General features: G+C 39.3%; 1 protein-coding gene across 3 annotated transcripts in view; it reads right to left on the bottom strand.

The window, feature by feature from the left end:
* Nucleotides 1-23,993, bottom strand: part of CEMIP2 (cell migration inducing hyaluronidase 2) — a 78,281-nt gene that overhangs the window by 12,994 nt on the left and 41,294 nt on the right. For all 3 annotated transcript variants that reach the window (XM_025423318.3, XM_025423316.3, XM_025423317.3), the window contains 9 exons: nucleotides 21,740-21,868; nucleotides 20,412-20,500; nucleotides 15,657-15,788; nucleotides 14,265-14,300; nucleotides 13,454-13,609; nucleotides 10,448-10,625; nucleotides 8,125-8,340; nucleotides 4,653-4,861; nucleotides 903-1,085 (listed from right to left, as the gene is read on the bottom strand). In XM_025423318.3, the coding sequence (XP_025279103.1) occupies nucleotides 903-1,085; nucleotides 4,653-4,861; nucleotides 8,125-8,340; nucleotides 10,448-10,625; nucleotides 13,454-13,609; nucleotides 14,265-14,300; nucleotides 15,657-15,788; nucleotides 20,412-20,500; nucleotides 21,740-21,868 (1,328 nt within the window). The remainder of the gene's footprint in view (nucleotides 1-902; nucleotides 1,086-4,652; nucleotides 4,862-8,124; nucleotides 8,341-10,447; nucleotides 10,626-13,453; nucleotides 13,610-14,264; nucleotides 14,301-15,656; nucleotides 15,789-20,411; nucleotides 20,501-21,739; nucleotides 21,869-23,993) is intronic.

Below are 23,993 nucleotides of genomic sequence, written 5' to 3'. Positions count from 1 at the left end.
TTCGGCAGGAGTTAGCCCCCGTGTCACCCCCTTGGGATGTCACGGATCACCCTAGGCTGAGCTTCCAGGTACCTCAAAAGGCGCACTGAATATTCCACTGTAGGAATTACAGCTTTGAAACCTCTAGCTCTCTAATCACTTGCCTTAGAAGCCTACATCCCTCAATGGACTGAGAATTTGCAGAAGAAATGGGTCTTATTTACATCAGCATCTTTACAGTACCTAGACGATGGCATGTGAAAGGAATGTCAGCTTAAGGAATGGATACTGGAGGAGCATGCTACTTGCTGGAAGAGTAGAGGAGATTGAGCCTACCATCACCCAAAGGCTGAGAGACTGTAACTGGATAAAAGCAGACAAAGCCAACAGGACCCCGGGTGAACAGGATTAGAATTAAAAAGTGGAAAGACGCAGCCTAGAGAAAGTTGAAAGCAAATATGCCATGGTTACACAGTGGTTTGGTTTTTTTTGTTTTTTGTTTTTTTTTTAAGTCAAGGTCAGCTTGAGGGATCACCTTAAAGGGAGGGGGTAACAATGAGCTTTCCCTGAAATATGAACTATATCACATGTAAATAATCATTGTAAGGATGGTCATAGAAAAAAAATTTATTTTAATTTTCAATTGGGCCTACTGGTTCTTCATTGACAAGGATAATCTCTCTCCAAATTGCCTTAATAGGTACATGGCAAACATCTTCATTCGATTCCTGCTGCCAACTATAATTACAAGTCATTCTACGTCCCTAAACCTCTAATAGTGATGAACAGAGAATTACCCACATCAGCTGCTCTTCTAAACAGCCATCCCATCACAACCTATTCTTAGTTAGGCTGAAGAACTAGTAATTTCACTATTAAAGAAAAATGGCAATAATTCTCATTCACTGGTTGCACCCAATTACCCCGTGCTGGAGTCAAAATAGAATTTCCTCTCAGACTGCTTCCTCTGCAATTCTTCCAGTGAATGCACAGGCTCATATTCTTCCATTTTGGATAATGAGCCATTATGGCGCTGTAAAAAGCCAAAGGTAACCTGAAAACTTGTGTTTGATGGATAGCAGAGGCCAACTCGAATCCAGTCATTCCTATAAAGGAGAGACAATAAAACAATGAATTCACACTTGAGCCTATATACTTTGAGTACTATAGCGTATGTAAATTTCAGCCAGGATTTTTCTCCTCCTTCAAAATCCCCCGCTTCTATATGTTCCCCCAAACTTCTCTTTAAAAAAAAATTTTTTTTTAATTTATTTATTCATGAGAGACACACACAGAGAGAAGCAGAGACACAAGCAGAGGGAGAAGCATGCTCCATATAGGGAGCCCGATGTGGGACTCGATCTCAGGTCTCCAGGATCACGCCCTGAGCCGAAGGCAGACGCTTAACCATTGAGCCACCCAGGCGTCCCTCCGCCAATATATTTACAACAATTGTCTGGCTTACAAAAGTGGCTTGGTCTCAACAGGATTTCAGAGAATGTGAACAGAAGTTGGAAAAAACGTACTTTAGACACTTCAAGAGGATCATAAAATCAAGTGAGATGGCTGGGAATGGCATATACGAAAATGGAAGAAACACTAATAGCCCAACAGTGTGAGTGACACTTGTAAAATCTTCCCAAAGAATTTTTTTTTTATTTTATTGATTTATTTTTTAAGTAATCTCTACAGCCAATGTGGAGCTCAAATTCACACTCCTGAGATCAGGAGTCACGTACTCTACTGACTGAGCCAGCCAGGGTCCCTTCAAAGAATTTTTTTGTTCATAAATATATTTTTCTTTTTATTTTTGCAGTAGGATAAACACTTTGTGGTAAAACTGCTGGATATTTTTAAAGCTTTTAATGCATATTACCAAATTGCTGTGGGTTTTTTTTTTCCTTACATAACATCCTGTCTTTATTTTAAGATTTTTTTTAAAAACTTATTCATTTGAGAGAAAGAGAGAGAGCACAAGCAGGAGGAGGGACAGAGGGAAAGGGAAAGCAGGGACTTTTCCCGCTGAGCGGGGAGCCTGATGCGAGGCTCAATCCCAGGACCCTAAGACCATGACCTGAGCCAAAGGCAGATGCTTAAAAATCTGAGCTACCCAGATATCCCATATCCTGACTTTAGATATAGAATCAACACTTTCTGGAAACCATTAAAAACATTTCTCCTTTTTAAATCATTTGCTGTTGGGGGCATTTTTAAAGTTTCATAAAGTATACATACACAAAATTTACCTTTTTATCCATTTTTAACTCCACAATTCGTTGGCATTAAGTACATTCACAAGGTTATACAATTACCACCCCTCTTCCACAAAGTTTTTAAAAAATATGTCACAAGGCCTTAAAATTATTCATGCATGTTTTACCAGTAACCCCCACTAATGAATGACTAGAAATGTCCACCAAACAGGTATATGGAAAGATGCTCTATGCAGTATCATTTATAATAGCAGAAAGGGGTATAAGAGTATAGGAAGGGCTGGCAGAAAAAAAAAAAATCAAGCTAAGTGTTCATGGAAGGTCCCTTCCATGGAAATGACAGTCAAATAAATTGTGGCATATCTATATGTTCAGAAAACACACAAGGGTGAAAGGAAGAAGAAATATCTTTTTAATGCCTCACTTTGATTAGAGGAATTATAGGTTATTTCAATTTTCTTTTTTTCTATATTTTTCTTATTTTGTTTAATGAACAAGCAGAGCTTTCATTGTTTTTAAAGGGTTACTTGTAGAAGTGGCACTACGACCAAATCTATGACCTCTCTATAATCACAATTAAGTTTGGGGAAAAAAATTGTCCATCTCTTCCTCCTGCCTCTGCCCATGATGTAATTTTTACAAACCCTGAACTACTTAAGCAAGGAAAGTCTGACTGAATTTCAAAAGCCCACACAGATTTTTGAAACTTTCTGAGTTTCTGCCTTTTTTCACTTTAAAAGATTTTTACTTACTTGCTCAGTATTTGTTCAAAAGTTACAGGGGATCCTTATAGAACCCTGCATACCACTCAGTTGTAATATCTCACCTCAAACTCATAACCTGCCATATATAAATCCTTGGGTTACTGATCACTCTGACATTTTTTCTTGGTCCTCTCTGACCATTGCTTATTTCTTTCACTGCCTTCTCTGTACCTCACTCCTGGGACTAATACCAGACTGGCTTCTAGAAACCTCACCCTGGATACACTGTGAAGTAAGGATCAGAGGTGGGGAGATCACGTAGGACCCAGGCAAGAGATGATGATGGCTTGCACTCGGCCACAAGCAGTAAGGGTAGAAAGAAGTGGAGAGATTTAAAGACCCCTAAGGAGATAGGACCAACAGGGTTTGGCCACTGATGGGACGGGATGAAGGAAAAGGAGAGTCAGTGATGAGTCCTGGGGTTTCTCCTTGGTTGACTCCGTAGGTAAGGGTGTGATTCTCTAGCAAAGGCAAAGAGACACAGCAGCAAGTATTGAAGGAATACAGTAACGGTCCAGGTTAGAGTAGGTGCTAGGGCCCTAACCTCTCAGAATAAGGGCATCCACTGATATTCACAGATCCTTGGAAGTGATCTACTTAGAGCTAAGTTCCTACATGTTCTATGCCCACCTCCGTTAATTTCAAGTGGGTGTTTTAAGAGAGTTTTACAAGTCAGAGCCTTATGACCACCTAGATGAACAGACCATTTCAATTTTTACAGTACCTATCTGAGCAGTTTTCATGGGAATCCCATGGATTCACCATCACACACAACTAGATAGGTTACCTCTGCCTTCCAAAATAGTCTCATCCACCTTGCCAGTGTCTGTCACTTCCCCTGATGCAGCCCATGCTCCCATCACACTCAACTCATCAGTCCCTGACCAGAACCAGCCCTTTCCCAATGGTATTGCTTTTGTAACAAGACTGATCACTTGGTACCACCTTTTCTGTGCAGCCTGGCCCAGCCCCGATGGGCAGCATTACTGCTCTATCCTTTGTCCACTCACAATAGCATCAGCTTGTCAATTTACTTAAAATTTTTTTCTACCTGGATAATATGAGCTCCCAAAAGGCAGGTACTTTTCTTGTTCATCTTTAGATCTGGCATACAGAAAACACTTGAATAAATTCATGTAAAAATGAAGCCTTTGACTGAAAGTGATATGACTAGGACAGACCAATGAAATAGAGAAGGGACAGAAGAAAGAACTTTACAGGCAGGGGCTGCAAGACCGGGCATTCATGCCACAATTTGTCCACCGCTTGCCTGTAGTTGACATTACTTATCAATCATGCCTCTTCTGGCAGATCTGCCTCTTCTGGCAGGTCTGAACTTGGCCTCAAAAATGTTTTCATCTTCTAGATAACCAAGTGCTCAGCTGGAACACCAGAAAAAAACTTCCCATCTCAGATATGGGGAATTAAAGTATTCAGCAGGCGATTTTAAAACCTACTGTGAATGGCTTTCTGCACACAATACCTCGACCATAGACAAAAAGAAATGTTTCTAAAATGACAGGATTCAATCTGTAAAATTGCTTAATTCCATCAACAAAAATATACAGCCTCCACCTAAGAAGAACAAAGCACACGAAGTTGGCATTCTTTACTTGCTACAAAAGCAATGTTATAATTTGTCTCTATGAAATTGCTACTTGCTCAACTATTTGAAATAACAGTAATAGAGACCTACTTGTTGAAGTTTATGAGGTATAGAAAAGCAGTCCTGGGTGCTGGTCCATTCCAGTGGATGGTATAGCCCTTCTCCAGCATGATCACAGGTTGGTACTGGGGAAAGGTAGCCTTCTGGTTGATGCCCCGGAGCACCATAGGGTAGGAGGGATACTCATCTCGCGTGATGGTCATAGTCAGGTTCTGAGTGCTCCATGTCTGCACATAAACCTTCAAAAAGCAATTAAGAATTAAAGGGAAGAAGACTCCACTACAGAGAGCCCACAGGTGGTTACCAGAGGAGAGGGTGTAGGGGAAGATGGGTAAAATAGGTGATGGGGATTAAAGAGGACACTCATCGTAATGAGCACTGAATCCTGTGTAGAATTGTTGAATTGCTATATTGTCCATCTAAAACCAATCAACACTTTAGTTAACTATACTGGAATTAAAATTAAAAACTTAAAGGGCGCCTGGGTGGCTCAATTGGTTAATTGACTAATTTCAGCTCAGGTCATGATCCTGGGATGGAGCCCCAACATCCAGCTCTCTGCTCAGCAGGTAATCTGCTTCTCCCTTTCCCCCTGCCCCCCTCCCCCCACCCTCACTCATGTGCACGCTCTCTCTATATATATAATAAAAATCTGAAAAAAAATTAAAAACTTGATAAAATCTTAAAAAAAAAAGAATTAAAGAGAGAATGAAAGCTTAGATAAACTAAGCAAACATTTCCAGCACAAAGGCCAGTGCCTCTACTTCCAGAAGAGAGGTTCTGTGATCTGAGCCAGACTAAATGAGTAGTAGCCAACTTCATGCGAAATTATACTTAAAACGAAGCCTACTTAAACTGAAATGGTAAAAACAGACCAAGCATTCTGCTAGCCAAGATCTTCATCATCTCTTCCACCCTCACAGGCCAGCTTATTCATCAGAATATAAAACCTTTGCGGCTTATATAGCTTGTCAAAGAAATACCTCAATCTGAAGAACACACATACAAAAAATCTGTAAATTAATGTGAAAACTGATACCCTCCAGTCAAATCTGAATCTGAAAGCCTTTCTTCTAAAATAAGAGCTGGAAAACTGAAGTATCTTAGAGGTTTGGCTTTCAATTTTCCATGACCTACATCAGCCCAAGAAGTCATTTTTCACTCATTCAAAAACAAAAGGTTATAAGGAACTTTGCAAAAACTGAAAACATATATTAAACAGAGACAAATTTGAAAATCCTGAATTTATTCCAGTGGTATTTGAGCCCCTTGCTGTGCCAAAACAAAACCTTCCCCAAATGCATCCTCCAAAAATGAATCTCAGAACAATTTCCTAAAACAAATCAGTCTCCTATAACAGAATTCTCCAGAAAGATTAAAACATTTGCCAAATACTACATTTAATTCACAGTATTTCTTTCTGTCATTTCATTTTTTTTTTAAGATTTATTTATTCATGAGAGACACAGAGAGAGAGACAGAGGCACAGGCAGAAGGAGAAGCAGGCTCCTAGTGGGGAGCCCCATGCAAGACTCGATCCCCAGACCCTGGGATCACGCCCTGAGCCAAAGGCAGACGCTCAACCACTGAGCCACCCAGCCATCCCTCTTCCTGTTATTTCTATAATTTTGTTTATATTAATTCTTCAATTATACAACCTGTGCGCCAGACAAGCTCCCTAAGTCTCATTCATGTTTGACTCTTTTAATATAATAATACTCTTCCTTATAGATCCCACTTAAAGATTTAAAAAAAAGATAGGAAATATATATCTTAGGACTACCAATTATCTTCCTTTAAATGTATATATTTATTAGTACTACTATGCTATAGACGATATTACAGTTACAACACATACATATTGAATTTTTAAAATACGTTAGTTTAACCTATATTTACTATTTAGGTTATATAAATATAAAATAGATATAAAAATAGAAGTTAAAATAATATTTTTAAACTAGGTTGCTATATAACAGATTATATATAATAGCTTCTATGTAATATATAACAGGAGATAGATTGATTAATCTCTTGCCTTCTTCCAAACCAAGGAAGGATAGGAGGTGACACATGTAACCTTAATTCTCCTTATATTTCCACCTTTCTTCCTGAGCCCCTTTAAACCTTGGGTTAGCAAAGAGCTTAAAATATATTTACAAATAGGGATCCCTGGGTGGTGCAGCGGTTTGGCGCCTGCCTTTGGCCCAGGGCGCGATCCTGGAGACCTTGGATCAAATCCCGCATCAGGCTCCCGGTGACATGGAGCCTGCTTCTCCCTCTGCCTGTGTCTCTGCGCCTCTCTCTCTCTCTGTGACTATCATAAATAAATATAAAAAATTTAAATAAATAAATAAATAAATAAATAATAAAATAAAATATATTTACAAATAGCCAATTATTATTCTATCTTGAGATCCAAGTGCTTCTACCTTTCACCTAAAAACATACAGTTGTATACATTACCTAAGTAACAACAATGGACTGCAGATCTGGGCTACCAGCCCACTTCCCAAAGCCTCAGAGAACATTTCTGACCTGTGGTCCTACCATTCCCAGAACCTCTTAGGAAGTACTGGATGACTTACTTCCTTCTCCTTCCTCCAACAAAAAACTGAATTACTACTCTGCTTTGTAAGCTAGGAAGATTAGGTTCACATTCTTGAATACGTAGAAAATCCACAAGGTCAATGGGCACATTTCTAATAATTTTGATAGGTTATCTTAGTTTTGGCAGACAATTCTGATAAGAATAACATGAGAGGCGTCTGGGTGGCTCAGTGGTTGTGTTTGCCTTTGGCTCAGGGTGTGATCCCAGGGTCCTGGGATCGAGCTGCATCAGGCTCCCCAAAGACAACCTGCTTCTCCCTCTGCCTATGTCTCTGTCTCTCATAAATAAATAATCTTAAAAAGAATAAAATGAAAGGAAAAAAGAAATTACATTTCAAATCACATTCTTTTCTTCTCCACTAGATTTAATTCCCCATTTTTTCCCTTGTTTTTCCCAGAACTCAGACAAGAATAACATTTTTTTTCCTTATGGGAACGAGAAGTCCCACAACAAAGAAGCTAATATTCCTTTAAAATAAGCCAGGAAACTCCCCCCAATCTTTATCCCTCTGCCTAATTCCCTAATTTAGTAGAGATCATGACCCTGGAAGCAAAGAATAAGTCTCCCTCTCAGTGGGCACAGCTGTAGCATGGCAAGAAACACCTAAGACTTAGGAAATAGGGTTCTCACCCCAACTACATCCCAACCATAAGTAACCCAGGGCAAATTGTCCTACCACTTTCTATTTGTTTAACTGGTTTGGAGCAGGAGAACTTTAAATAAAATTCTAGGAGTCCATGATTCCTAATACATTTTTTTTTCTTTTTTCCTAAAGACAAATCATGCATTGGAAAGTATCAATCATGCTGAAGAGCAGAAGAGTACTCCTCATGGAAGGAGCGCTGTTAGGAGCTGGTTCGGAATCAGGCATCATGATGCATTCTGGCCTACCTGGGCATAACTCCCGCTGCAGACCACTGCATTCCATTTGGTAATGTTTACACAGCTTGGGTGGCGAATCAGGTAGTTGTCAATTCTTCCCACATAAGCATCCTTGTATCCTGTCACAGAGCCATCAACATCGTGGAATATGGAGTTCTTATCACCATCCAGCTCACAATCTTCAAACCAGGGGCCAGGCTTTCCAAAGAAGACATTCAAAGAGACCTGCCAGCAGTGAGAAGCCAGGACATCACAAAATGAAGCCTTCTACCATCCTGGCCAGAGTTCCCTGAAAGGATCCAAGTGCATTACAACTGCTTTAAGGTTAAAGCAGTTCTGAGTCACAGTTCATGGCTGTCAACTACGGTACCCAGTTAATCACAGTTTTCAATTCATTATGACATGGCTGGGCAAAACAAAATGATAAAGCCTGTGGAGTTCAAGTAGCAAATGTTGAAAACATATTTGGTGTTTTCTTTTTTTTTTTTCCATTTAAAAACTATTACCGGCTCTCTCTCCAGACAAAACTAACCTATGGCCACAGAATCACAACAGGGAGCCTGCTTCCCCCTCTGCCTCTCTCTCATAAATAAAAATTCATGAGAGAGAGAGAGGGGCAAAGACATAGGCAGAAGAAGAAGCTCCCTGCAGGGAGCCTGATGTGGGACTCAATCCCATGACCCCGGGATTACACCCTGAGCCAAAGGCAGACGCTCAACCACTGAGCTACCCAGGCATCCCATAAATAAACAAAATCTTTAAAAAAAAAAAAAAAAAACCAGCTCAGTAATTTTCATGTCAGGTAGAGTTAATTTAAGGCTTTTATTAAACACATAGCACACAACTGCAGAGCAGGCCGCAGGTGGCATGTTTTATAGTCTTTAGCTGCTTCCTATTAGTGGTAAATTATTCACGCCAAACAAGGTGTTTAGACACAACTCTCATATGTTTTATTTTTTTCTCATATGTTTTAAAATCAACTGATCATCTAAGTGATAGGCAACCCAATGAATTATCAGTGATGTTTGGGACAAGTGGCTCTAGGTTCTTAGTTGTTGGCTTTTTTCTTTCTCCCCATTTCCCTTATACCATCTATGGTTAAATCCAAGAATAGTTGAGGGCATATTTCCCACCTTTTAAGGCAGAATGAAATTTCCTTCACAGACTGTTCCCAGGGCATCAGCACCATCAGATCAGACTCCAGTTTGATGACTGCTACACTTGAACAGCACAGATGCTAGAACTCAGGAACTCCACCACCAATGTTCACTCAATGACTTGTTTTTCATAACAACTACGTCCGCAGTCACTAGAACTCCATGTATGAAGAGGTCTGTGTGGGCAGTAAGTGAAGACCCAACCTCCACACTGGAAAGCTGATCCAAGGACCACCCTGTTAATTTTTGTGGGAGCTATCTGCTAGTGTAGCCCTCCCTCTTCCCCTGGAGTCACAGGACCTAAAAGAGAACCAGCCAACGTGGTTGGCATCCCGAATTGCACCTATGCTTCTGTTTCATGCCTTAGCCATTCTGGAAAACCAGATACAGACCTTGGTAAACTAACCCATGTTCTATTTTAAACCAGGCAACTGCAGAGTCTGCCTGTGGACATCAATGAGAGAAGTATAGGTCATTTTCCAGTTGTAGCCACCTGTGTGTGGGAGTGGCGAGAGAGACGGCCTGAGACTCAAACTCCCCATCCCACCGTCATCTTGGAATAGGTAAGATGGTGGAGGTGGGGTATGAATCAGACTGTCCTGTGTGCTCAGAGAACAGAGGGCACTGATGAAACCACTAAGCCAACGATTTCTGTGGCCCACTATACTGTAAACAATTACTTCTCAGTCTTCTCCTGCAGTCTTTATAAAAACCTTCCAACAGTTTTTATCTGCATCTGTCTTACACCACCCCAATATTCCTCTTCTTTCCCATCCTTTTATCCTCTGGTTCCCCAGAAGAATAAGCCCTGGACAAGTAAACTACCAAGCAGAACTCAAATCTCTTCATATTATTACAATGAACTTCTCCAAATTCTATGTTCTGCTGTTCCTCTGAAACACTACCATCCCCATGCCCCTGTCATCACTCCAAGTCATTGTCCCTTTTGAGCTATCACTTGAATGTCAAAAATACCTCAGGTCACATGAGACTACTGTTCTCACCTTGAACCCAATAGGACAATGTGCATGGAATTACAAGTCTCTCTTGCACATACTTCTCCTCCTAGTTGTCAAGACTCAGTACGAATACTTTGTGTTCTTGTCTTTGGGAATATGCTATCCCTCCTCCTCCCGCCATGGTCACCACGTGGGTACCGTTAAGGACATACTTACATGTGGACCAAACTTCACGAGGGAGATGTTATTCCTGGGAGTTATCTGCCACGGATTCTTCATAAGGAAGCCAATAGCACTGGTGTACCTATCTGGAGTTGGCACATATTTTTTGAAAGTACACCTGGTTAGATGAATGGGCCCATCATAAATCTGAAAGCCTCTGATTGGGAACGTCCTGTTGAAATACAAGATTTTGTTTAATGCACATGGGCCATCCCTGTACTGGCATTCTCTTACAGATTTGTTTTATAAACACTATTAACTATCTCGGCCACACTAAGCACAATTCTAGGATCCAGTGGTACCAAGAGAAGATCCCTGATCAAATGAAACTTACACAGCAGTGGGAAAGGCAAACAGAAAAACAAGATAATTTCAGAGAGCAGGTGTGCAGGCAGTGAGACACGGTACTACAACAGACCAGGTGTGAGAGACGTGCTGCTTTGGACAGAATGGAGGCCTCTCTGAAGAGGTGACTTTGCTTCCTTGAATCAACCCAGTTATGACCTTTCATTTGGGAACTCATATACTTTAGTTTTGTTTCCAAAATCTTTGGCAGGCAGGAGAACAAAAGATAAATCTGTACTTTCACAGAGAGGATCTCCTTCAAGCCACTAAATGATAGTAATAAGATGAAATGATATACTTAAAAGTATAAAAGTGTAAATCCTCAAGGCTTACTATGTTAAAGGGGCTGGCTGGATTGAGAAATTCAGTTTATTCACTTTGCTCCTTTCTGTTCAAACACAAACCCCTTAACCTACTAATCATGTATCATTAATCATAATTAAGGTAAAAACCCCATAATATTCTGGATCTCTTAGGTTTCTACCCCGTTAAATTCTTTAATGGCACTGCAGAGGATTTCTATAGCAACTTTAGTTTATAACTCGGCAGTGTTTTATAGTAAAAGCATACATGCTAGCAAGATAATGAAATAGCTTGGTTAAAAAAATCTATGCATCTTGATGTATTTCTTTTTTTATTTTGTAAAGATTTTATTTATTCATTTGACAGAAAGCGAAGACAAGCAGGGAGAGACAGGCAGAGGGAGAAGCAGGCTCCCAGGTGAGCAGGGAGCCCGATGTGGGACTTGATCTCAGGACCCCAGGATCATGAACTGAGCGGAAGGCAGACACGTAACAGACTGAGCTACCCAGGCACTTGCATCTTGAAGTATATCTAAGGATAAATCCCAAAATGGTTCTGTCTCACAGAAAAAGTAGTCAAGACACAGTAAAATAAAAGCTGGATCCATTGTCCAGTGAGGAATCTTTGTTTGGGAAACCTTCCTTTGCAAAGAAGCAACAAGCATTTTGAAATAAAATTGGAGGCCAGGGCAGCCCAAGTGGCTCAGGGGTTTAGTGCCGCCTTCAGCCCAGGGCGTGATCCTGGAGACCCAGGATCGAGTCCCACATCGGGCTCCCTGCGTGGGGCCTGCTTCTCCCTCTGCCTGTGTCTCTGCCTCTCTCTCTCTCTCTCTCTCTCATGAATGAATGAATGAATGAATGAATGAATAAATAAATAAATAAATAAATAAATAAATCTTAAAAAAAAATTGGAGGCCACATAATGTATGTATACATTTGTCAAATCAGAATTTTGTACACCTGAAACATAATATTATAAATCACTTATGCTTCAGTAAAAAAAAAAAAAGAGAGAGAGAGAGAGAGAGAGAAAAGAAAAAGAAGAAAAAAAAAAACTGGAGGCCAATGTAGAGTAAAAAGAATGGAGCTGGCCACCATGATACTGCTGCCACATGCCAACCAACACAGTTTTCATGACACATTAGCCGAGACAACTGCAGCTTCACTGTGACAGGCACAGTGCTGAGGGCAAACTAACAGGGTTTGAATCCCACCTCAGCTCTTTTTAGTAAACTCCTCATTTAGAAAGCAGGATAATGACAGTACCCACCTCACTGGACTTTGCAAGGATTAAGCAGAGAATAAAGTATTCAGAACAGGGCCTGACACATCATCAGCATCTAATAAATGTTAGCTATTAAAAATCCATAAAGTTTCTTTCCCAGTGGCTTCCACAGTCTGACTAGTAGGATGGCTACACAAAGCGTAGCTTATAATAGCGTTCAAGATTTCCCAACACCACGCTCACTCTCTGCCAGAAGCTAGTAAAGCCCTTCTGCCACCGAGCACTGCTCTGTCCCTCAAATAGCAGCCTCGTTGGCCCACGCCCCTGACCTGTCCTAGCCCCGTGGCCACATACAGAGTACAACTCTAAGGGAGTGGGTGTTTGGTGCATTCTGGCAGTAGCTCTAACATGAGACCTTTAAAATATGAGTTTTTCTCTATCTGTGTTTCTACAAGTAAAATGAGGACAACTCCAAACTTGGTCTCAGAACTAAGGTATGGATTAATTAGTTAATAGTTCCCTAAAAGCTCTGAAGAATCTTTCTGGTGGGAAGTACTCTTTTAATGACAGTGATTATTTTGACAGAAAACATGCCAAGAGTCTACTCCGTACAACAGAAACACTGGTAATTAGATGGCCGTGGTTAGGGTTTGAGTCAGCTTTGGCATTTACCAACTCTTATTTTCTAGGAGTCTTTTCAATAGGTTATTTCCTTTTTCCAGGGGCTATTTCTGCAAACCTATCTTCACAAATAGAGGCCAAAATGACCTAATGTCATACTTCATAGTTTGGCCAATTTCCTGTGGCTCAAAAAGAAGAAAACCAAAAAAAAAATCGGCAGCTACTAGAAGACCTCGTGTAAGGAATGAAAAGAGACAGCTTCCTATGGGATACAATTGATAATGAAACCTATAGAGCGTCTGGTAGCTAATGCTCCAGAGTTCCAGAAGATAATATACACAACTGCAATAGCAATAATACCAAAAATAATAATAGTGGCAATTAGATAAGGTGGGAAAAGTGTCACAGTGGGAACCAATCCATCCAACATTACTACAGAAACTTCCACAAGGGTTAGGTTTTCATTTATCGTTCAAACTAACTGTCCACTGCTAAACCACTGCTTACCTGTTCCTAGGTAAGGTCCGGGGCTTCTGGTCTATTCCTCCAGTGCCTACGTACTTGTTCTGACCACCCTGAAAGCCATAATTCCTGCTCTCCCCAACAAAGAGAGATTCGGATACCTCCTGGCTGGAGCCTTCATCACTTGGGAAGCTTCCATCGCTGTAAAAGTGAGTATAACCATTACACTCCTCTCCATGAGATTTAAATTCATCCTCAGATAAAGGCAAGCTATAGCTTAAAAGCTAAAAGTTTTCCAAGCAGCCAAGAGCTTTCTCTAATACATATTATCATCAATAAGTCCTTCTAAACTGTGAACATACATATAAATTAATAATACATGGTTTGCAGGTTAAACAGACGAAAATGCGTCTAGCATCAACAATTGATTATTTTCGTCTCCAGCAACAGCAATGCACATGGGTGAATGAACTTGCCCTGAGTCTAACAGTTCGAAGACAAGTATGTCTAAGACAGTGGCCCAAATAACTGTTGTCCGGAGACAAATATGGGGCATAAAAGGTCTTAAAGATCACTGCAACATCAGACCAGCTTCTAAGAAAGAAATTATTTAATATGTTCCCAACCTTTATTCCGTTCTTCTCGAGTGTTATCTTTTAAGCAAAAAATCTGACAGTGCTACCTTTCTTTGGAGTTCCAGCTAATATTAACCCCTGACTTTGGTATTATGCTAATATAATGATATAACATTCCTATGTGTGATTAAAAAAACAAAAACAAAAACAAAAGAAACCCAGGCTATTTTACCTTACATCTTTAAAATAATCAGGTAAGTATTTTTAAAGTAATTACAAACCTGGCAAAGGTCAGTCCTATTCCATTATCTGCAAATCTATGAGAGAAAAGAGAATAAAAGAACGTTGTTTAATTTACCACCTCAAAAAAAAGAATAAAATAAAATAAAAATAAAATAAAAATAAAAATAAAATTTACCACCTCATATAACAAGAGATAATTTCTCTCAGTATTCAGTTTTTAGGAAACCCAGGAGGTTCCGATGTTTACTCTCCAAGACCACAGAATGTGTTTCGTTTCCCAATAGCTAAAAGCACAGCCTTCACAGTGAAGGCACCTGGTTCAAATCTAGGCTTTGATGATCAACGGCCACATGACCCAGAATGACCTTGGGCAAGCTACTCAACCTGACTCTCCCTCAGTTTGCTCACCTAGAAGTTGAAGCAATAACATAACCTTCCTCATCAGATACTCAAGGGCATTAAACATAATAATTAATTCCACCCCTTTAGGACAGTTCTCGGCACAGAGTACGTAGCATATAAGTGTAAGCTATAACTATTACTTTTCTAATTATTTCTGAGAAAAACAATTAGATCATGGTACCCTCTTCAAAATGTTCAACGTGAATACCCAAGCTACTTCTACAGCTGTAATACAAAACTAATTTTTTGCATGATGAAAGTCAGAGGGGACAGTAAAAATGCCAAGGAGCTAACATCAGTGCCAGCCAGAAAAACACATGTTTTTCTAGGCTCTTGGACACCAAATTTTAACTCAATATACATCAAAATTTCTCCTAAAATTATGTAAGTGGGAAAAGAGAAAAAAGTGGGATGCTCACTGCCTCAGATCATGTGAAAATGTAAGTCAACAACCTTATTAAGGTAGAATTCACAACTTTTGTTTTGAATGGCAGTGGAAGAGCATCAGAAAAACTTCAGAGTTTCCAAAAAGGAAAGAAAAAAAATTCCAGGTAGTTTCAAAATCTTTATTTAGCTCTCTGACATAGACCATGTTTGTTCTATAAAGTTAAATCCCCAGTTTCTGTTCAATCTCATCAGAAAACTCTTGGGTCGCCAGACAAGTTCAGTTCCAATAAAAGCAGCAGAATGAGACAATTCCAAACATTTGCAGTCTGTGAACACAAGCATACTTCCTCAGAGCTCACCCTATTAGTAATAATAACGATTCCAGAGGTACCTGACTGGTTCAGGCAGAAAAACATGCAACTCCTGATCTCAGGGTTGTGAGTTCGAGCCCCACGTTGAGTGGAGAGATTACTAAAAATAAATAAATTTAAAAATATAATAATATCATTCCAGAAAGTACCACCGTGCTTTTATATGCTGGGGGTTTTTTAAATTGCCTTAAAACATAAATACATCAAAAAATAAATAAATAAAAGCATACATCGGTGTCATCAGACAATGACTTTGCAGAGAATACCTACGCGGAATTCTGAACAACAATGTCTCCGCCTCTGACCCAAGCTCCGTTGTCATTATTTTTAAAAGAAATGAGCCTGTCAATTAAAGCAGCAACACGTGGTTTTTCAGGGTCTGCATCCTGATGAGGCCTAAATCTTGGGGTTAAAAAAAAACAAAAATGAACTTTTTAAAAAAGCACTATTTACAATTATAAGCTTATGTGTCAAAAGGCAGGATTTATATTTGACCAAAACAAACAAAATCTTAAGACACAATTTACAAATTCATTATTTATATTTCAGATATTAAAAAAAACTTACATTTATTTATATAAGTTTCCAGAGAACTGCTTTCATAACTTATTTTTTTAAATCAAGTTATACTATAGAACAGGACACTGCAAAACATTCTAAGCACTAAAACCATTTCAAAACAAACAAACAAAAAAAACCCTCAGACCAGGAAATCTGGCGTGTTTTCACAAATTCTTAAGCTACGTGACACTAACATAAACATACTGAATAAATTCATCAGATATTTCAACATCTATATATGTGAACTAGATTATTTGAATTGTGTGCTGGTGAAATGTTTTAGATACAGAGATAAAACTAGTTCAAGATCTTAAAAATGCCTAAATTTAAGACATATTGTATTTAATTAACTTACTAACCACAAAGATTGAATTCTACCTCTTTTATTCTTGTCCTTCTAGAATACTTACAAGGATCTTAATGAAAAGATTAAAGAATTGGTGTCAAAAATTGTCCCATATAACAAATCGAATAATTAATTCCATAAGGCCACCTATTTTTTTTTAAAAAGGATCATTCCTATCTTAATCTCACAAAGCTTGGGCGCGGGTGGGGAGAGAAACAGCTAGATAGCTTTTTAAAAACCAATTCAGCAGTTTGAGATTTTTCAAATATGCGGTCAGCAAATACCATTTGCTCAAATGCCACTACCTTCATTGCTGGCACACAGTAGGTGCTGTGATGGGAGATAAAGCCATGCACAGAGAACAGTAAGTGCAAAGGTCCCTAGGCGTGGGTGACCCTGGCTCATTCAAAGGACGAACAAGTTGGCTGGAGAGTAAAAAGCATGGAACAGAGGCTAGAGAGCTGAGCATGTGCCAGGCAAATATGTGGCTCTTCATTCTAAATGCCGCGGGAAAAGCAGAAGAACGCCTGGGTGTCTCAGTCAGTTAAGCATCTGACTCTTGATTTTGGCTCAGGTCATATCTCAGGATCATGAGATTAACCCCCATGTGGGGCTCACACAGAACATGGAGCCTGCTTAAGATTCTCTTTCTCGGGGATCCCTGGGTGGTGCAGCAGTTTAGCGCCTGCCTTTGGCCCAGGGCGCGATCCTGGAGACCCGGGATCGAATCCCACATCGGGCTCCCGGTGCATGGAGCCTGCTTCTCCCTCTGCCTGTGTCTCTGCCTCTCTCTCTCTCTCTCTCTCTCATGAATAAATAAATAAAATCTTTAAAATTAAAAAAAAAATTCTCTTTCTCCCTCTCCCTCTGCCCCTCCCAACCTTGCACATGCACACATGCTCTCTAAAACACAAAATTTAGGATTTATCTTGCATAAGTAAAACTTTGTACCTTTTGGCCATCACCTGCCTATATCCTGCTCCCCCTCCAGATGCTCACAGCCATTAATCTAGAGATCTGCCATACAGCATAGTGCCTACAGTTAGTACCACTCTGTTGTACACTTAAAATTTGCTAAGAGAGTAGGTCTTAGGGTAAATGCTCTTATCACAGAAACATTAAGAAATATTCTTAAAAATTTTTAATGATAACAATAAAGGAGGCAGGAGAAAACTCTGGGAGGTGACGGCTCTGTCTATGACCCTGATGATGGTGATGGCTTTATGGGTGTATACCTATCCCCAAACTCCTCCAGTTGTATACATTAAATCTGCACAATTACATGGTAACCATACCTCAATAAAGTAGGTGAATAGATCAATGGATGGATGGATGGATGGATGGATGGACAGATGGATGGATAAATAGATGTGGTAGAAAGTCTTTAGAAACTGGGAGTCAAGGAAGTTATACTAGATTTCACTTTTTTTTAAAACTGGTAATTAGCTGCTACTTGGTGAAAGGATTGTAGACAATAGACCACAGAAGACTAGTCTGGCAAGGACTACATCCACCCTTAGACTGTATATATAACCGCTTACACTAAATAGCTCTGACCTAAGGGGTGAAAAGTCTAACTCTGGGCCACCACCCACTTTCCAGCATCGTGGTTGCTGCCAAACAGGTTTGCAGTCATTACATAATAGCATGCCAGTGGAAAGTTGTGGAAAGAAAACTATACAATGTTCTTAAAGAAAGCCAAAAAAGGTATCATAAAGCAACAATGATTTTCTGCTGCAGCCATCTTGTCTTCTCTGAAATTCCTCTCCATATAAATCAACTGTTGACCACTTGCTTGGATACTCTTTATTTTCAACCTCTTGATGTATAGATGATAGCTTTATTTTCAACCCACTTGATATATAGATGATAGATAACTTTCCCAATTTTTCATCATGCTTATCTATAAGCAGCTTTAAGCAAACTTTTCAATCTCCCTTAATTGTCCTTGGCTTTAAACACTAGTTGGTTTTCATGTTCTTTCATTCCTTTGGATGAAATGTCCCAATCTCAAACCAAGAGTTTCCTTGGGTAATAATTTCCCATCTTTGGATGCCTTTAGTTTCACATCTTGAAGGCACAAGGAAAGGCTCATCTGATTAACAGTTGAGTCAACTTCCCCTTTGTTGAACAGACTAAAGATCTCTGAATCCCATGAGCCTGATGTTTAACTCATGGGCTGGCTTATTACTCATTGTGTTAGAGTTTTATCATTTTTACTCATGTCTGGACTGCATGAATGCATGTGGGCAAAGTCTACACATTAGTTTATACAAAATTAAATGTATACACCAGCTGCCAAATGTCTTGTTACTCATCTCCTATAATCAGTTCTTTTCAATAACAACTTCCAAATGGACTCTAATTCCCAATATGTATACATTTATAAAATGGCAAGAGGAATAAGAGCAGAGAAAAAAATTACCATTATCATAATATATACACATACCCAGTAAAGAACTTCTCAGGCCATTATGGATAAACTGTTTTATTGTCAAGTCTAATTAATTCTGAATTAATTCAGAATTCTAATGAACTCTGAAATATATATTCTTATCCATCCACTCATACACACCTACAGAATTTTTTAAGGCAGGGAAGAGAGTCAACTGTGTTGTATTTGAGAATCTTTCTGTTAATACTAGGCCAAGTACACACTATTAATTCTACCAGTTAAAATAACCTCTTAAAGGCAACTGTGTGCTTGCAGCAAAGCTTTCTTTGTTTGCCAGTTCATATGCTCTTCTTGGTTCCTGGTTGGTTGTTATCTCTATGCTCCTTTTTAAGTTTATCCCCTATTGGGACACCTGGATGGCTCAGTGGTTGAGCATCTGCCTTCATCTCAGGTCGTGATCCTGGGGTCCTGGGATCGAGTCGCACATCAGACTCTCCACAGGGAGCCTGCTTCTCCCTCTGCCTATGTCTCTGCCTTTCTCTGTATCTTTCATGAATAAATAAATAAAATCTTTTTTTAAAAGTTTATCTCCTGTTTACCCATTTCATATCTTACTCAGCTATTCGGTATCTAGTAACTTCTGTTTTATTTAAATAATGTCCCTAGTTCCTTGGCTTCTCAAATGCCATCTGATTGTTGCTTTAAATATTTCAGGCTCAACTTGACCTTTAGGAATCCTGGTGAGCAATTTTACTCACTGTACTTTGCCCAGTTTTCTCCTGACCTCATGCCTTATTACTGTGTTGCAAGCATCCTGCCTGGCACTTAAGTGGACTTACCAGCCTACAGTGTGGCTCTTATCTTATTCCCTTGTGAACAACAGGGCCTGGCGTCTTTTCTTAAATGCCTATCAACAAAGCCTCTTAAATTTAGCACCCTTGTGTAAAACCAGAAGTTGGTCAGTCAACTTGCAGTATCAGAAAATAATACAAATGCAGTTTCTGCTGAACAGGACTTGAAGTTGCTATCTTTTCCAGAAACTTTTATTTCCATTGGAGACATGTTATTTATTTTGGCTCTTATTTAGCACGTAAGAGAACGTTGTTGAAATGTTCCCCCTGTTCGAACCACATCTTGTGGTTATAATAGAGCCCAGCAATGATGGGACTCTGGGACTATAAACAACTGAACCAAAGTAGCTTGTTCATCAAGTTCAAGATTTTTCCTGTGAAATACATTCAATGCAATGTTCCATTCTGACCACTGACAATAAATTCTACATGACTTGGTTTTAAGGAATTACACGAAAACATCTTAGTTCGGTTTTTTTGTTGTTTTGTTTTGTTTTGTTTTGTTTTATGATTAGCTCATTTTTCAATGAACCATGTTCTACTTTGGGCCAAATGTAGACCCTGTTTTCAATACCTCTCCTTTTTCTTTCTCTTTCTGCATATCTAACATCAACTGACAACTCGGAGGGGGGGGGGGTAGGAATGGAGAAAGCATGGACCTTGGCATCTCAGTAAGATTTTATAACAAACCAACCAACCAGACATAGGATTAAAGAACAGCAGAAAAAAAAATGTTTTTCCAAGAGCTTCCAGCAAACTTTGAAAACTTCAGTTTAAATGTGTTACTGTCAAAGAGAGCACAACGGCTTAACTCAGGAAGTTTTGCTTTAGCAAGATATGGCCATAGAGTGAGGTAAAAGGATGAGCTCTACCTTGCACTGTTATCCAAACAGAGGTATTCCCTTGGGTCTGCAGCACTAGCGTTGGTCGTTTTGACACCCTTGTCAATAAATAAGCCAGCCTGGAAGATATAATGGACTGAAATGAGTATGAATCCTAAGTTAGATCTACACACACACACACACACACACATCCAAATGGTACTCAACTGGCAGTCAGAGAGACGTGACTGACCTCTACTAGATACAGATTTGGGTAGCACGAGCAACCAAAGCAAAAGGGTCAGGTTGCTGTATTTATGGCTGATCCAAAGATGACAGGTTATTCTCAGAAGATTCCAAGGGCTCTGTTTCCCTTGGCTATAAAGTATCATTCTGGAGAGTCAGTCCCAAATTAAACAAGATAAAAACCTAATCATCCACTCATTATTTAGATCTAATATTCTTATAATTAATAGAATAGATTAATACGTGTCCTCATGGTACACTGCATTAAAAAGTAATTAGAATGAAATGTTTTTTATACCACTATAATTAGAAAATTTTGAGGATTTCTACTTTGAAGTGCTAATCTCTCAATAATTGTTAGCCTTAATCAACTACTCGGCTCACAAAAATCATAATTCTGACTAAGGATTTTTATTCTCTCACGTCTTCAAGTGATCCTAAGCTTTTCAAATTATAACACACTTATGTTTTTAAAGGATCCTCTCAGTATCATAAACAGAAAGGATTAATTGAACTTTGATGTGGTTCACATCAGAGTAAAGAATCTGGGCATTGTATCATATAATGAAAATATCAAAGTGCCTTCTGAGCACAAAATGAGGCAAATATATTTACCCCTTGAGGGTGGGGATGAATGCTAAATATGGAAGCTGGAGTTCCTAAGTGGCCTTTGGTTTACTTGATCTGCATCATTTTAAGTTAGGTCAAATATCATAAATAATATTTTGCTACATAATTAGTATTAAATGCCCACGAGGACACTCTATCAGCACTATGAACTAAGAAAGGATGCTTCTTAACCCAGAGAAACATATTATTTAATGTATAGATTACTAAAACATAATATTAGTGACTGGAAAGAAGGTGAGAGGGAGGAAGGAACACAGGGATCAAATCCCTCACTACAATTATTCAGATTATATACGTGTGTTGGTAGTTATGCCTGTGGTGTATAAAGGTGATACGTACATAATGCTGAATGTGGAAGGGTTACGGGTCTTTTTTAATTACAAATTCCTTTTTCTGGTGGTAAATGTTACCTAAAACCGACATTTCTCACTTGTGTTTCTCAGCATTCCATCCTTCACCCTGGAAATCATATGAACTGATTTTGTTAAAACCTAGGAACCTACCTTAAAACTTGAATGGACCCTGTTGTTATAAAATATACCCAATGGAGTGAGTTCTGGTTTTGCTAAGAGCTGCAATCCACTGGATTCCCCCGTAGGTTCCTTGTGGAATAAATACCATATTCCAGCATCCTGTCATTAAAAGAGCAAGATCATTAACAGCCTTTCTTTATAATGCCACTCTATGAAACATGCTCAATAAACATGCTTCATAAGCAAAGTGAAATCTTTTTAACACTAATTTTTCATTGTTTCGGGTTCAGAGTGGACTATAAAAGCTGTGCACTCACCTAGCACCCTCAAAGCCATTATAATCAGGCTTTTAAAAAAACAAACTTAACTCTGCTTATGGTATTGGATAGAAGTAATTGGCTGACACCAAAACTCATTTTCAAAATATAACTCTCCCATCATCATCTACAAAAGTTATGCAGAATTAGAACCAAACAAGCATGCCTGCCTTCCATGTGACCCGGACAGCACGGCCTTTTAGCAATATGAGTGTTTTTCTGTTTACCTCCAAACCTGATCAATAGATGAGTCATACTCATTAAACAACTATCCACCAACACGCAGAGCTCACTGACTTCTTTCAAACAACTCCAATGCCCTTCCTGTCCCAAGGCAAATTTTTGCCAAAGAGAAAAAACCACCACACGCATGAATCAGGATGCTGTCTCAGTCTGGATCCTGTCTGTTCAATTTCAGTATTACTAACCTTAACAGGAACAGCACAACAGTTTAAAATTTTCTGACTCTCAAAATGAGATATAAAAATCAAAATTAGTGGTCTTAAACCCCACAACTGTTTTACTTTACATCTTAATTAAAAACCAGCCCAACTCTAAAAACAACTTCACATGATAGAACTCTGAGTGAATAGGTTGTTCAAACTTAAACATAAGTCCAAAAGTGTGCCATACATTCATATTCGGCAAACATTAGTTTAGTACCCACTCTGTGCCAGGTGGACAGTAAGGCTATTCTCAAAGAATTCATGGTCTGATGGGAAATACAGAGACAACTAAAATATATGTATTAGGTATTACATTAATTGTAACACACAAAGTTTTTTTGAGGCATAGAGAGATGAATTGTGGAAAGCGTATACATCCACACACCAAAATGAATGCAGTATTTAACATTTTTCCATGATAAAGGTTGAGAGATGGGTCTTAATAAAACAAACTATCTTGAAAAAATGTGTTTGCCACCTTTACTCTTTGGGGCACAAAACACAGCACAGATGAAGACAGATGAGGCTCCACAGCACAGCCCTATAAGCTGAGGGTAGGGCAAACCCTCCCAGGATGAAATGGAGTCTGGGGAGGGGGTAGGAGGTGGGGGCAACAGGGGGTAGCAGCTGTTTCCTGTTTAACACTGTGGTGTCAAAACAGGTAAAAGGAGCTTTGTAAAATGCAGTGGAAACGTACAAGAAGAAAGAGTTTGATTTATTTTGGGAGGAAAACCCTTGCCAAAACATGAGTTCTACTGGAACAGTTTTTCTAGAAAGAAAAGAAAGAACTCACAGAATGAAAAGGAAGAAGAACGAATATAAGATGGAAAACGAAAGACATGCTGTCTTCATGTCTCACATGAGCCCCAAGAAGGGTTGCTGGCAACCTCGCCTCACATTTTTTTTTTCATAAACTATTCGCAATGTGCTTTCATCTTCAACCCATGACTTCTGAAACAAGCTGAAAGGAACCTCTGCTCTGGCTGCTCATTTGAAATGTAATGCAGATCAGAAGACGATCCCAGGGTAAAACTGCAAATCAAACCCCAGCCATCTTGGCCCCAAAAGTCATCTCCTAATTAGAAACTCTCAACACAAACCCAATAGAGGCTCAACAAACATTTGGCCAAAAAATGAATGGACAGAAACCTGAAATGATTAAATGTCTAGATCTCTGGCCTATTTTTTTTTTTAAGATTTTATTTATTTATTCATGAGAAACACAAGGAGAGAGAGAGAGGCAGAGACACAGGCAGAGGGGAAGCAGGCTCCACGCAGGGAGCCCAACGTGGGACTCGATCCCGGGTCTCCAGGATCACACCCTGGGCTGAAGGCGGCGCTAAACAGCTGAGCCACCTGGGCTGCCCTCTCTGACCTGTTAAGTAAAGATTTTGGGCTTTATGTCTTTAAGGAAAATCACAGGTGTGAACTCCACCATTACCCACTGATGCCTGTATTCTGGAAGAAATACTCTCTTCCACTAATCTTTTACTTGGTCCTGGGAAATAATGCTAGGTGTCT

This window comes from Canis lupus, chromosome 1, assembly GCF_003254725.2.
Source record: "Canis lupus dingo isolate Sandy chromosome 1, ASM325472v2, whole genome shotgun sequence".
Classification (NCBI taxonomy): Eukaryota; Metazoa; Chordata; class Mammalia; order Carnivora; family Canidae; genus Canis; species Canis lupus.
The sequence above is the reverse complement of the archived record's forward strand: the minus strand, read 5'-3'. Positions and strand labels throughout refer to the sequence as shown.